We start from the raw sequence: 14,570 nt of genomic DNA, 5'->3' as shown, positions 1-14,570 counted from the left end.
GACGTTCAGATGGTATTGCTAATAATTGGATATTGATATATTATCTTATAAACAAAAGTGTCCGTAAGTAAATCGTTTCCCTCGTGCTGAACATATTTCCATTAAATTGACCACTTTGGGTTGACTTTCCATTTCACTTAATAAAAAAAACTTTTTTTATTTATTTATTTTTTATTTTTTTATTTTTTCGTGTTTGCTTGTTTTTGTTTTGTTTTGTTTTTTTTTTTTTTTCGGGGGGGGGGGGGGGCGGGGGCAGGGTAGGCTGTGGCAGTACCCGCAAAGAAAAACCCTGTGACCAATATGTTCGACTTCAAATGTTGCTTTTCTCTAACAATTGTAGCTCACTGAAGGTTTGCAGTCTGCCGTGGCTTCACCGACTGTGGTTGTTGAAGCACTCCAAAGTGGGAGTGTAATTGCCACTTCCAACATTCTTACTCTGGACCAGACTATGACATCTGACCTGGAGAAGCTAAATACCATCTTGGAGACGTTGTTGGTGCTTGCAATGGACTCAAATGGATTCCTGGATCCGTCGTCTATATCGATCCAAAGCACGGGTAAGAATGTACTAAGCCGTTGAGGGCTATGGCTTAAACATGGTGGATGTTTAGCAACACCCTTTGGCAACAGTCTAAGGCCGTGTCCGAAACGGCGACTTCGGCTACAGCTACGGCTAGATCGCGCGCGTCTGCCTATTCTTCAACACTGGTAGACGCGCTGATCTAGACGTAGCTGTAGCCGAAGTCGTCGTTTCGGACACGGCCTTAGCCACCATGTTGGATTTGGCCAATGTCATGTCATGGATGTGTCATAATACTATTATTCATAAATTCCGCACTCAAGCTGTCTGCCTACCATCGGCTTGTTGGTGAGGCATTTGCATACTTTGGGCAACCAAAGTAAAATTGTAACAGTCCGGGCACATATACATCACACTATTAAATACACTTTAACCAACTCAAATATTGGGCAACTTTTAAGAGGAACTCTATCATTATTATTATTAAGTTATGTCATACACCCATTTTTTTTTATATACAGAGTTATACTAAAAATGGGGGAAGTTACAAGCTTTTAACCTCACGTTAAAATCGTGTAAAAATAATGTCATTGCGAAAGTTTTTAACATCATCCCAGCATTATCATATGACGTCTTAATTCAAAGATGTCTGTTTAGTTGTATTTGACCGTTTGTTTGATGAAACAAAAAAAACGTGTGGATTACGCAGACACACTTCGTTTCGATATTCAACATGTAATGGTCAAATTTTCGCGCTCTGTAAGAATATTGAACACAACAGAATGTTACACTTTTTCAGCAACGTGTGAGAGAATGGTAACATACATTTACCCGCTTTTATGAAGATGATCTAACGCAAAAGTGGTACATCACGAAAACTATGTTTTACACTAACGTTCCCCTTGAATTCCCTCCTCTTTCCGAAGCCAACTTTGTTCAATAATTTATGTTAAAGACACGACACCGGCAATTGTCAAAGATCACTCTTCTCACTTGGTGTATCTCAATATATGCATAGCCTATAACAACAAACCTGAAAATTGTTCGATATACTATATACATCACATCTCCCCATTACTCGTTACCGAGTCAGATTTTATGCTAATAATTACTTTGAGTAATTATAGTGTCATCAACTGCCATTAATTATGAGCATGATTGTTTTTAAATCATTTTATCATTAAATGTACTTTCTCTTGACCACTTGGCAATGCTGCTTCAAACGTTGTTTTTAACGTTATACTTTGGTGATTTTGTTTTACAGGAAGTTGTGTGGAAACCAGGTGGTCGTCAATTTACGGAACGATAACGTTCCCACCGAGAAATTTGGGAAGTATCGCTGATTCTGAACCAGATCTTCTGTGCCCCGACTACACACTCAATGGTACGTATCATCAGTAAATTGACCGTTAACACTGTAACACGGGTGTGCGGCACCATAATATAACCCGAGCCCTAAATGTAGCCTGACCTAAATGTAGCCCCAAACATGTACCTAGGTCCGGGCTACATTTAGGTACATGTTTGGTCAGGCTACATTTAGGGCTCGGGCTACATTATGGTGCCGCACACACGGGTCTTCGTTGTTAAGTTATACCGTAAAGTCATGACTCACGTTACGTTAAGTAAATGGAAATAGAAATCTGGTTATTAACTCCCGGACGTTTTTTTTTTTTTTTTTTTTTTTTTTTGGTGATGTTGTTTGATATGAAGGTTGATGTGTGTTCCGATTCTAAATCACACCCGGTGTAATTAAACTGTAGTCTATACTGACTGGCATGATTCGAGCACTATGGACAAAACTGACTCACGCTGTGCGTTTTGTTTTTTTTCGGAGCCGAAGTACATGTGTGTAAAGGGAAAACAGATCGCTTACCAAGGTTGAACAAGTTTTAGCCATAATGTAGTGAAAGGTGGCAGATGATAGGTGTATTTTGATATAGATGGATTTACTATTTTTCCTCCATCCTCTGTGATTTAGTATTTTGATTATATGGGTAATAATATATATCGTTTATGTTATTATCTTGAGAAGAGTTGCGTGAAATAAATGTTGACTTGTTTTGAAATGAATTGTGATTTGTAGCCGGGATGGTCATCGGAACTGCTGTATGTGTTGGCGACGGGTTTTCGGTGGCAAGATGGAGTCCAGCCAACCAGCCTGAGTTAAACTGTGGACGGAACCTAACAACCGATGAAAAACTGGAAATCTTAAACCAGGTATAATTTAGATAATGTTTTGCAACTGTTACTCTTGCGGACTAAACAGAACATGCCTGCATTCGAACATGATCTTATTTTGTTTAAACATTTAAGGGTCACGATGCCTTCAGATTAAAAACATCCAGCGGAACATACGCTCCGCCATTTTGTAAAGTCACATATTTTGTTATACAGTTATGGCGGACCGTGTTCTAGCATGAATAGTTAAGTGGACGGCTTGAATTCTAGACGCTTGCCAGTATGGTCTATGTTTCAAGCCGTCCCGGTTAAATAGATCATACCGTGGCGGGCGCGCGTAGTACACTATCCAATATCAAGCACCACAGTCTTGCGCCAAGACTATACGAAGTCGTGTGCTTTCAGATGCTTAATTTTGAGACTTAAAAGTATAATTATGAGGTTTTAAAATCAAATTCGTTGAAAATTACCTCTTTCTCAAAAACTATTATTGTTTTGAAGAGGGTGCCGTTTCTCACAATGTTTAATAATATGAAAAGCTCACCATTGATTGTTACCAAGTAAGTTTTTAAGGTAACAAGCAATGAGTATTTATAAATAGTGTCCACTGCCTTTAAAGACAATGAACACTATTGGTAACTGTCAAAGACCAGTCTTCTCACTTCATGTATCTCAACATATGCATAAAATAACAAACCTGTAAAAATTTGAGTTTGATTGGTCGTCGGAGTTGCGAGATAAAGAAAAATCACCCTTGTCACACTATTAAATTTGTGTGCTTTCAGATGCTTGATTTCGAGACCTCAAATTCTAAACTTGAGGTCTCGGAATCAAAATCGAGGAAAATAACTCCTTTCTCGAAAATTACGTCACTTCAGAGGGAGCCGGTTCTCACAATGTTTTATACTATCAACCTCTCCCCATTACTCGTTACCGAGTGAGGTTTTGTGCTGATAATTATTTTGAGTAATTACCAATATAGTGTCCACTGCCTTTATTCTACTTATTATTGCACACCTGCTTATAATTGTGTGCTGTGTTGTCTTACCCTTCGAGGAAGACTCTGCTAGGGGCGAAACGCCAGACCATTAATTTGTTTTGAATATACTTTTTCTTCTTCCAGGTCGTTGTTACAGAAACGAATGTAATGGAAGTCGCAACTCAAGTCGTAGCTCTCACGGAGGACGCAGCATCAATGACTGACAATGGCGTCACGTCAACTGCGGATATCATGGAAAAAGTAGCCAGTGTCGATTCAGTTACTTCAGAGGTAAACAAGTGACGGGAAAACAAACTTATTTTTAGTGTTGTTCTTCGAGATCAAAACTTAAACGCTTGATTAATTTGTAATGTACAGTTTCCGTATTGAAGTGAACGAAGGTAGGTTTAAACAAGTGTTCACGCAGATGCGAGGGCACTTGGCAGAGCAGTGACACGTAAACCTACATATCCCATGTTCTGCTCTGTAACACAATTTTCTTTGTTCAACCCCAACATTTGTACTCGCAGGTAACGGTTACTATTGTAGATGCCGTCGGAAATCTTATCGATGTCAACGACGAAGCCTTGAGACAAGCTGAAGCTACTACAAGAAGTCCGAGCAGGGTCGTCAAAGTCCTGGAAAAACAACTGGAGAATGTGCAAGTCTCCATGAATTCATCTTTCCGTGAAGTACGTCCCAACATTGCCGTTGAGGTCCGGAGAGTGACCGATTCGACCCTCCTGAGCGGGTTGGGATTTGCGAGTGCAGCTGCATCGTCGGAGGAGGGGAGTTTTGGCAACTCCAGCCTGGTGGTCATGGTAGGAAATGAAATGAGCAACCAGGACGAGATGACAGCTGTGCTTATTCTGCCTCCTGAAGTCAATATCTTAGCGCGAGGTTTGTCCTAGTTTTGATTTCGTTTCCTTTTATACAATGTTATGTACTGAGCTCTGGAAATGCCATCTAAAAATAGTTTACGGGAAAGTTTCCCCTGAGTTTATCATCTGCTGTTAACAGTGCCACGAAAACTCAACTGTTGTACTTGAATGTCGTTGCTATTAGTAGAAGTATGGACATACATTTTTTTTAACAGTGAATTGAATTTAATTTAATTGAATTGAGCTGAATTTATGTAATTTGCATTGGATAAAACATGTCAGTATAAATAGTGGGTGACAAAATTCAGCTGTACAGTCGTTTTTTGGCAGTAACATCAGGTTTCACTGAACATGAACACAGCAAATACATGTACATTTTGGAAAGTTTGTCAAATTTGTATTACGGGTGCACAATGTTATAAAAGCCTATCTATTGTTTAACCTCTAAAGGAACATCACATAATTGTTTTTTTTTTCTCTTTGTTTTCTTTTTTTCGGCGTCAAGCAAAAATAATGTGTAATCGTGTTTTGACTATTTTTATCTTAACCCAGATGACCGATCGATCTCAAACCTCTACTTGTTTTTCAGTTAACGTGTATGATGGATATTACAAGAAGTACTCACACTGCCAGCAACTGTTTTTTTTTTTTTTTTTTTTTTTGCGGAAACACTTTCTGTAATGTTACTTTATAATGTGTTTGTCTTTGAACATTTTCAGATGACGAAGATGAGGGAACTCGTGTTTCTTTCACCGTCTTCAGAAAAAGAAACTTATTCCAGTCAAGTAGGCTTACAGACTTCAACCAAAATGAAAACAATTTCAACCGCACGATTAACACTCGTGTCATGTCGGCCACTGTGGGAACTCAACCGATCAGGAACCTCAACGAACCGGTGAAAATAATACTAAACAGGCTCGATGTAAGTCAATTATGAAACATTTTCAGTATATTATTTATTATATTATTATCGGTGTATGGGTAAAAACCAAAATTAATATTCTTTATCCCCGATGCAAATTTAACATCTATTATATCGTTGCGGTACCCGCTGCCAATACATAGGATTCGGACTGCCTCTAGCTGCCGGGCAACCTTGGTAGTCTAGTTGGTAAGACACTGCTCTAGAATTGCAAGGGTCGTGGGTTCGAATCCCACCCGAGTAACATGCCTGTGATATATTTTTTCACAGGACTCGGGAAAGTACTGAGTATACAGTGCTAACACATCGGTGTATGGGTAAAAAACAAAATTAATATTCTTTATCCCCAATGCAAATTTAACATTTATTATTATCATTATATAATGAATAGGGTAGATGGCCTTAGCTTTCGATCCAATCCGGACCTTCTTCAGAGGCATAAAACAAGTACAAACAAATACATATCCATTTATAGAAAAAGAGAGGGGGAAAGGGATTAAGGAAAGGATCCAGAAAGAGGCGGGAAAATAACAGCCAATCAGGTTACTGGACCATAAAAGTGGTAAATGTATTGTTCGACAACAATGCAGGGAGACATGAAAGGGTAGGATTAGAGAGCAAGTTGCATCCTGATGCAACTAACAATGGTCAATTAATAAGAATAGCAAGATCAAAGGTATGATGATTTTAAAAATAGGTATGAGGGACCTGTGGAAAAAAAGGGGGGGTACTTACATCAGATAGTTATCATTATAAATATCATTATTATTAATTGGTTATTACTATTTTTATCATTTTCATAATTATTATTCAATATTGTTATCGTTATCATTATCATTACCATATTCAATATCGTTATCGTTATATCTACGCCTCAACTTGTGTAGTGTGTCCGTCAATGCTTGTTCACGTGATTATCAAGCCACCGCCACCAAATTGAGAAGGAGGCCAATGGAATAAAAAAATATCGATTATAAAACTCGCATTCTACAAAGAATATTCTCTACGCGACAGCTATAAGAAACAAATGTATAATGATTAAACATTGCGAAAACTCATTGCCATGGAACTAGACACCATCTTTACGGGCAATATACGCCATCTTTACGGGCAAATTGCAATTAAGCTTGCAGGCGCGTCAAGCGCTCAGTTCATTCACGCAACCACGCTGTTTACTAACCAATCAGGCAACGAGTTTTGTGAATTCTGTGCGTGCTGCACGCCGTTCTCGCGCAAAACACATGGCTACGTGTTCCAAATTGCCCTTAAAGATGGCCGATTTACGTCATGTGGGAACTATCTTATAGGGTGAAGAGCAGTGTATTCAATTATGTTTTGAACGTTTCCAGAGAAACAATTGTTACTGATAAAAGTGGCTATTTTTTATTTATTCCAAAGCCGAGTTCCAATGAGTGCAAAGGGCCGGTCAATTTAGTAACAACATTTTCTAAATGTGCCTATTTCAAGACGTCTTAAAGGCAGTGGACACTATTGGTAATTACTCAAAATAATTGTTAGCATAAAACCTTTCTTATTGACGAGTAATGGAGGTTGATGTTGTACAACACTGTGAGAAACGGCTCCCTCTGAAGTGCCATAGTTTTCGAGAAAGAAGTAATTTTCCACGGAACGCACACAACTTCGTGTGACATGGGTGTTTTTTCCTTCATTATTCTCGCAAATTCGATGAACGATTGAGCTCAAATTTGCACAGGTTAGTTATTGTATGCATATGTTGAGATACACCAACTGTGAAGTAGTCTTTGACACTTAACCAATAGTGTCCACTGCCTTTTAAAATAAACAAGAGAAAGTTCACTGGTTTCTCAAACACATGGCAGTATTTCGGATCAAATATAAAAAAAAATATATAATCTGAGACTATAAATCCATGTGTTATTGTTTTAAAATCAATCGGTATTCTAAACGACGTTATTCCATTGTTTTGCTTTCCTTCTCAGAACGGGTCCTTTGTGAACAACACGGCTTGTGTTTTCTGGGATTTCGATAATGGAGTCTGGTCATCGGAAGGATGTACATTGCGTGAGAACTACGGGACAGACCAACAGGTCGTTTGCCAGTGCGATCATCTCACCAACTTTGCAGCCCTCATGGTAAGGCCAACCATTGACATTCGGTGGTATAATGTTTAAGACGACACGGGCACCAACGATTTTTATCATTGGTTAAAGGCAGTGGACACTATTGGTAATAATTGTCAAAATCCAGTCTTCTCACTTGGTGTATCTCAACACGTACATAAAATAACTAACCTGTGAAAATTTGAGCTCGATTGGTCGTCGGAGTTGCGAGATAACTATGAAAGAAAAAAACACCCTTGTCACACGAAGTTGTGTACTTTCAGATGCTTGATTTCGAGACCTCAGATTCTAAACTTGAGGTCTCGAAATCAAATTCGTGGAAAATTACTTCTTTATCGAAAACTAAATCACTTCAGAGGGAGCCGTTTCTCACAAGGTTTTATACTACCAACCTGTCCCTATATACTTACCAATAAAGGTTTTAGGCTAACAATTATTTTTAGTAATTACCAATAGTGTCAACTGCCTTTAAGGGTGCCCTATGAGGAAATTGCACATTTCTACTGGACAATTTCAAGGGCACCAATGCAATGACTAGGTGGCTTGGAGACAATAATTGCTTTCGTTGCCTCCGTGAAGTATCAGGCCTGATATTGTCAACGAGATTTAAACAAATCTCGGCAAGAAAAACGTAAATGAATGTTTAAAGGAACACGTTGCCTTGGATCGGACGAGTTGGTCTTTCAAAAGCGTTTGTAACCGTTTGTTATAAATTGTATATGGTTGGAAAGATGGTTTAAATGTAGAATACAATGATCCACACAAATTTGCCTCGAAATTGCGTGGTTTTCCTTTTACTTTGCGAACTAACACGGTCGGCCATATGTTAGACCTTATCACATGTGGTTAATATTAATTATGAGTTTTAGTATTCGATATATAAAATGTATGAGTTAATCATTTCTTTGATAATTTCGATTACACGATGTGTCTGTTCTTAAAAGCAGTCAGTGGTGGGTCTAAACAAAAATATAAAAAAGCAAGTGCGTTTGTTTTCTTAAAGTTATCTATAAGAGTGTAATTACCAATCCGCACTATTGTAACAGCCTATTTTTTAAAGGGTCCATGTACTTTTTGTAGGACAGAAAACACAATGTCCACAGATTTACATTAAAATTAAACAATTTGAATATAATGATAGTAGAAAGCTTCCCTGAAAATATTTCACGCTGGAGTGCTGTAGTTTTTGAGACATGAGTTAAAAAAAATGTCATTAAAATAATTTTCATCTCAGTGATCATCAGACGAAAATTATGTAAGCATGTAAAAACGTATTTTCATTACATTGTTTTACCCATTTCTCAAAACCTACAACACCCAAGCAACAAAAATGTTTTAAGGTGTGTTTTCTACTATCATCTCCAAACGGTGTCAGTTTGATGTAAATCTGTGGACATTGTGTTTTTTGTCACAAAAAGTACCCAAATCCTTTAATAAAGCCACTGCTTTTCTGTTCAATGAGGTGTTGTGTTTCTGGAATACATTTTGTTTTCTTACGTACTATTTTGTTATTGTAACAACCATTTACGGGTTAATAATTCACAGGATATTTATCCAGAGTCTTCGTTGACCGAGACGCAAGAGTTTATTCTCAAGTTACTCAGCCTTATTGGGTGTGGAATGTCCATCCTTGGTTTGAGTGTTACCATGGTTACCTACATCAGCCACAGGTAATTTAATGAGATCATGTGTGTCTTCATATGTTATAACTTGGTGTAACTAGTATTGTGGCATCATGGGTGGCACGGTTGGCTTGTGCGTAAAGCGCTCGCCTCTCACCAAGGTGACCCCGGTTCTCACCAAGGTGACCCCGGTTCGATTCCCGGTCGGGGCCATATGTGAGTTGAGTTGTGCGTTGGTGCTCTGCTGTGCCACGAGGGTTTTCCAGACTATCCGGATTTCCTCCCTCAGGAAAAAAACCAAACACTCTCGATCTTAGCTGTGCTCTGTGGTCATAATGGGTTGATGTGGCTGGCAGCTGAATGTGCCCTTGCATGCCCGTTTCTCGAACACGTTGTAGCCGCGTACTTCGCAATTCAGCTCTAGCTGCGATTAAGGACGATTAGCCCCAAAATTATTATTATTATCATTATCATATTTTGCCTAACAAGAAAAAAATAAAAATAAATCGCACTTCAATAAATAGCTTGTGGTCGATTTCACAAAGCACTAATTCATCTTAAGTCAGCCTCTGTCCTTCGTACAAACATTTTCAATGTAAATGTGCCACATCAATGTGCCCACGTACTTCATCCTACCAGGAGGTTTGAGCGTGAAACTATACTTGCTGCTTCTTCTCACCCATACACTTTTTATCTGCTGAGAGTAAAAAAGAACAATTCTGACAGCTATATTTCACGTACTGTATCTCTTTGGAATTACCTGCCTTGTGCAAACTTCCCTCCATCCTGCAAATTAGACTGGTGTAAGAGGAATACAAATTCCTACTTTCAGCTTCCCTGACTTATTTTCATTTTTGTTTTTGTTTTTAGTAACCCCATACCAAAAGTAGTTTACGCCTAGGCGTCGAGGCGCCTAGTTAGGCGAGAACTTGCATTAACAATGTTTTCTTAACAATCTACTTTTTTTATTCCTGTTCTCACTTCCAGGAAACTTCGTGAGAAGAGCCCAAACCAGATCCTTCTTAATCTCTGCTCATCTCTGTTGGGTTTATACATCACCTTCGTAGTTGCCACGGTTCTGGATTCACAACAAGGCGTGGCCGAGGTAGACGTGTTACCATGCTGTATTCTCGCTGGTCTCCTGCATTACTTCACTCTGACGTCACTATGTTGGATGGGCGTGGAAGGGTTCAACATGTACCTACTTTTCATTAGAATAGTTAATGTATACATCCCAAAATTCATGTTGAAAGCAGCCCTCGTAGCTTGGGGTAAGTAAAATTGTAAATTGTAATAAAGTAGCTTACGAGATAACAATGATCATCGGTTATGGTATCGTTGGATTCAGATCATTTAACAAGCTTCTTTAAACACAAATGTTTTTCTTTGTTCATGGTTGGAGTGTAAAAGTCATGTTTGATCATTCACTGAGCACTTTCCCAAATGACACATTTTTGTATGTGCATGATAATAATGATATTGCGAAGACACAGTTACTTATCACATGCGTTGTGATTTTGACATGTTTTTTTTTTAAGATTCCTGTTCGAAAAACAAGGATCCTAGTTATTGCTTAACAAGGGTAGCTTTCACACGACTGTAATTTCTATTTGTCTAATGTTGATGTGATTTAGTAGATGTCTCTATTCTCTTATAGTAAAACAAATTATCTCGTGTGAAAGCGCCTTTGCAAGACTACATTCCCTTTTTTAAGCCATTATACACTTTCGGTACAGAAAACAAAAAAGTTCACAGATGTACACATAAACTTACAGGGTTTACAGAATGGTGAAAGAATTCTCTTGAAGTATTGTTCCATGAGATGCTTCACTTTTTGAGAAAACATTAAAACAATAACAATTCTCGATATCGAGAATTACGGATTTATTTTAAACACATCTCATGACACGGTGAAACGTGCGGAAACAAGGGTGGGTTTTCCGTTATTTTCTCCCGACTCCAACGACCGACTGAGCCTATATTTTCACAGGTTTGTTATTTTATATAGAAGTTGTGATACTCGAAGTGTGGACCTTGGACAATACTGTAACGAAAGCTTTGTCCAATGGCCTTTAAGAGTCGTTTCTCTGTAGGTCGTCACATCAGTTTTCAAAGCAGTACAAGTCGATATTTGGACAACAGCTGGCATGTATATACTCTGTTTGCCTTGGATCGAAGACAATACCACAGTTTCTCAGACTTCACTAATACTGTGACATAAATGATAACATTAATTTTTCAGTTGTTGATGTTACTCAGAAAATTACTTTGACAACTTTGCCATTATGTTCTTATCATTTTTAGTAAACCACAAGTGCCCCGCTGCCGCTTCCCTTGTCGTTTCGTAAACTTTAAGTGTAATCCCTGGCTATCATGGTATGGCCATCTTGATTTTCTCCATTCCAAGTAACCAAACTGACAACGAAATAACAGTCTGGTGCATGTTTGCGCAATGCTTGTTAGCATTCATTGATGATATGGAAACAGGCAACATGACCAAGATGGTGACATCGTGATTGAGGTCTATAGGCAATCATAGGTTGAATGGCTTCTGACTGAAGATATTGACACAATGGAGAGATAAGCTGGCATAGCGCCGGCACGTCATACAGGTCGCAAGTTTCAAATTCCACTCTAGTCATGTTTTCTCCATTTAATCCAAATTATTAAAACATTCAACTTTTTTTGCAGGTGTCCCGATGCTGATCGTATCTATCACTGTTGGAGTAACCAGAGAGGACTATGTCGAAACAGACTTGTAAGTTAAACTTTAGACCTAAATTAATCTATGGATAAAATTAAAGGCACTGGATACCCTTTGCTATTGTCAAAAACCAGTATGGTCATTTGGTGTATTCCAACATTATTATGAATCATATAACAAATCTGTGAAAAGTTTGACTAAATTTATTAGTCGGCTCAGTGGCAAGACAATATTGGAAGAAAAACACTCCTAATTATTGCACAAAATGATGTGTGTGCTTTCAGATGTCTACAGGCTTCAAAGTTTAGACCTGAAGTATTTTAATGTTTGACTTAGAAATAACATAGTTCCCAAAACTCTGTTATTTCAGAGGGAGCCATTTCCACAATGTTTCAAGAGCTATCCATTGCTCAATGCCAAGTAAGTTTTTATGCTAACAGTTATTTTTAGCAATAGTGTTCAGTGCCTATAATAGTCACGAACAGTTTATATTCTTCATCCCCGATGCAAAACGAAAATAACTTAAATCTATTTGTGTTGTTTTTCAGTTGTTTCTTGAAGACTACCCCGATGATCGTTTCTCTCCTCGTCCCCATTGGACTCATCATCGTTTTCAACCTCTTCATCTTTTCCATGGTCGTCCGGAAATTTATCATCACAACGTCGGAAAACTCAGCTCTAAGGACCAGTGAGAGGCGACTCTCGAAGCGCAAACTGCACAAGCAGCGTTTACAGAACGCCCTCACCGTCATGACCCTGATAGGATTAACGTGGTCAATAGGATATCTTAATCTCGTCCAACCGATCAGCTTCCCCATCCAGCTAATCTTCTGTCTACTCAATACACTGCAAGGATATTTCATCTTCATGCTGTACGGTGTACGCCAACCCGAAGTCCGGAGACACTGGAAGCACTGTTGTGCTCTTCAGCCGTCGAACTCGTGGTCCGGTAGGACTTATTCAGACCCTCAATCGTCATCAGCTAAAACACAACTAAGGACACCGTTTGACCCTAAGAGTGTACCCCAGCCAACATCGCAGATATATCGTAGAGGCTTCGATAATTAAAGGAAGTAGATACCGAAAATAACTGAAACTACTCAATCTTGATGCAGCACGGTAACCTATAATAAACTGCGCCAATAAAGTATCTAAACACTTACAAATGGTCAGATTTATCGGAACCTGAAATAGTATACAACAAAATAATTATTCATTTCTATTCACCGTTAACTTATGCACATTTTGACACATCTTTAGTTGCGCTACGATGTTGTTGGGTGGATTTATGGGCACTTGAGTGGCTTAAGGTCGAATTTCAAAAGTTGCAAAAGCCTCTATTCACCCCAATTCCAGAAGGGAACTCGCACAAGCACCACACACAGACAAAATCAAGACAAAAGACACAAACTCGTTTCGTTTACTTGACCATGAAATTTATTGACCGTGTCTATAACTCTAAAACTGCTGATATCCTATCCTCAGTTCTTAGTGTGTCCTCCATCACTGTCCTGAACGCCAAGGAGTCGTCTTCTCATACTCCCAATGAGACCTCTGATCTGTACCTGGTCAATCCCCTGCCATTTCCTGATCAGGAAGCGTCGCAATCCCTCGAGAGTGGTGTAAGGCTTTATGCACTTTCTTCTGCTGCAGAAGTCACCCTCGGACGGCCACTCCTTGACAGATCGTCCCCATTTCCCTGAGCTTGGTAGTCATTTTATCATTTACTGACCGTCGCTGGTGACGTTGTAACCATGAGCTGCAGCTCGCATCGACATACCGGCTTCTATCAAACCAACGATCCGTCCTCTTTCCTGTTTGATCATTTGAGCCATCTTTCCTGTTGTCTTGAACCACCTTTCCCTATCTCATCATAATCAGGGATTCTGGCTCTTAACCCAGATTGTTGTATGCCTCCCATCTTTGACCCCTTTGCTTGGTTACTGACAATTATTGCTGATGTTCATCACAACCGATTTATCAAACAAGCGACAAAAAAAATCGTTTATAAAAGGTGGGCAAAAGAAACGCTGATCTTACTCGTCACAATACAACGATTTAGCTTGAATAGGGGCTTTTACAACTTTTGAAATTCGACCTTAAGCCACTCAAGTGTCCATAAATCCACTAAACAACATCGTAGCGCAACACAAGATGTGTCAAAATGTGCAGAAATTAACGGTGACTCGAAATGAATAATTATTTTTTGGCATACTATTTCAGGTTCCGATATATCTGACAATTTGTAAGTGTTTAGATACTTTATTGGCGCAGTTTAGTTACTGTAACTGGCTCTTTAAAGGCAGTGGACACTATTGGTAATTACTCTAAATAATTATTAGCATAAAACCTTTCTTGGTAACGAGTTATGGGGAGAGGTTGATGGTATAAAACATTGTGAGAAACGGCACCCTCTGAAGTGCCATAGTTTTTGAGAAAGAAGTAATTTCACATGAATTTGATTTCGAGACCTCAGATTTAGAACTTGAGGTCTCGAAATCAACCATCTAAACACACACAACTTCGTGTGACAAGGGTGTTTTTCTTTCATTATTATCTCGCAAGTTAGATGACCGATTGAGCTCAATTTTGTTATTGTATGCATATGTTGAAATACACCAACTGTGAAGGCTAGGCTTTGACAATTACCAATAGTGTC

General features: G+C 38.8%; 1 protein-coding gene across 2 annotated transcripts in view; it reads left to right on the top strand.

Annotated features, from left to right (window-relative positions):
• LOC139953074 (uncharacterized) overlaps nucleotides 1-13,094 on the top strand; it is a 50,518-nt gene extending 37,424 nt beyond the window's left edge. For both annotated transcript variants that reach the window (XM_071952478.1, XM_071952477.1), the window contains 11 exons: nucleotides 341-557; nucleotides 1,785-1,904; nucleotides 2,607-2,740; nucleotides 3,825-3,971; nucleotides 4,211-4,580; nucleotides 5,281-5,483; nucleotides 7,445-7,597; nucleotides 9,131-9,255; nucleotides 10,195-10,478; nucleotides 11,899-11,965; nucleotides 12,460-13,094. In XM_071952478.1, the coding sequence (XP_071808579.1) occupies nucleotides 341-557; nucleotides 1,785-1,904; nucleotides 2,607-2,740; nucleotides 3,825-3,971; nucleotides 4,211-4,580; nucleotides 5,281-5,483; nucleotides 7,445-7,597; nucleotides 9,131-9,255; nucleotides 10,195-10,478; nucleotides 11,899-11,965; nucleotides 12,460-12,979 (2,340 nt within the window). In that variant the 3' untranslated portion in view covers nucleotides 12,980-13,094. The remainder of the gene's footprint in view (nucleotides 1-340; nucleotides 558-1,784; nucleotides 1,905-2,606; nucleotides 2,741-3,824; nucleotides 3,972-4,210; nucleotides 4,581-5,280; nucleotides 5,484-7,444; nucleotides 7,598-9,130; nucleotides 9,256-10,194; nucleotides 10,479-11,898; nucleotides 11,966-12,459) is intronic.
• Nucleotides 13,095-14,570: the final 1,476 nt, after the last annotated feature.

This window comes from Asterias amurensis, chromosome 21 (assembly GCF_032118995.1).
Source record: "Asterias amurensis chromosome 21, ASM3211899v1".
Lineage (NCBI taxonomy): Eukaryota > Metazoa > Echinodermata > Asteroidea > Forcipulatida > Asteriidae > Asterias > Asterias amurensis.
Note: the sequence above shows the minus strand (reverse complement) of the source record. Positions and strands in the feature narration are given on the sequence as shown.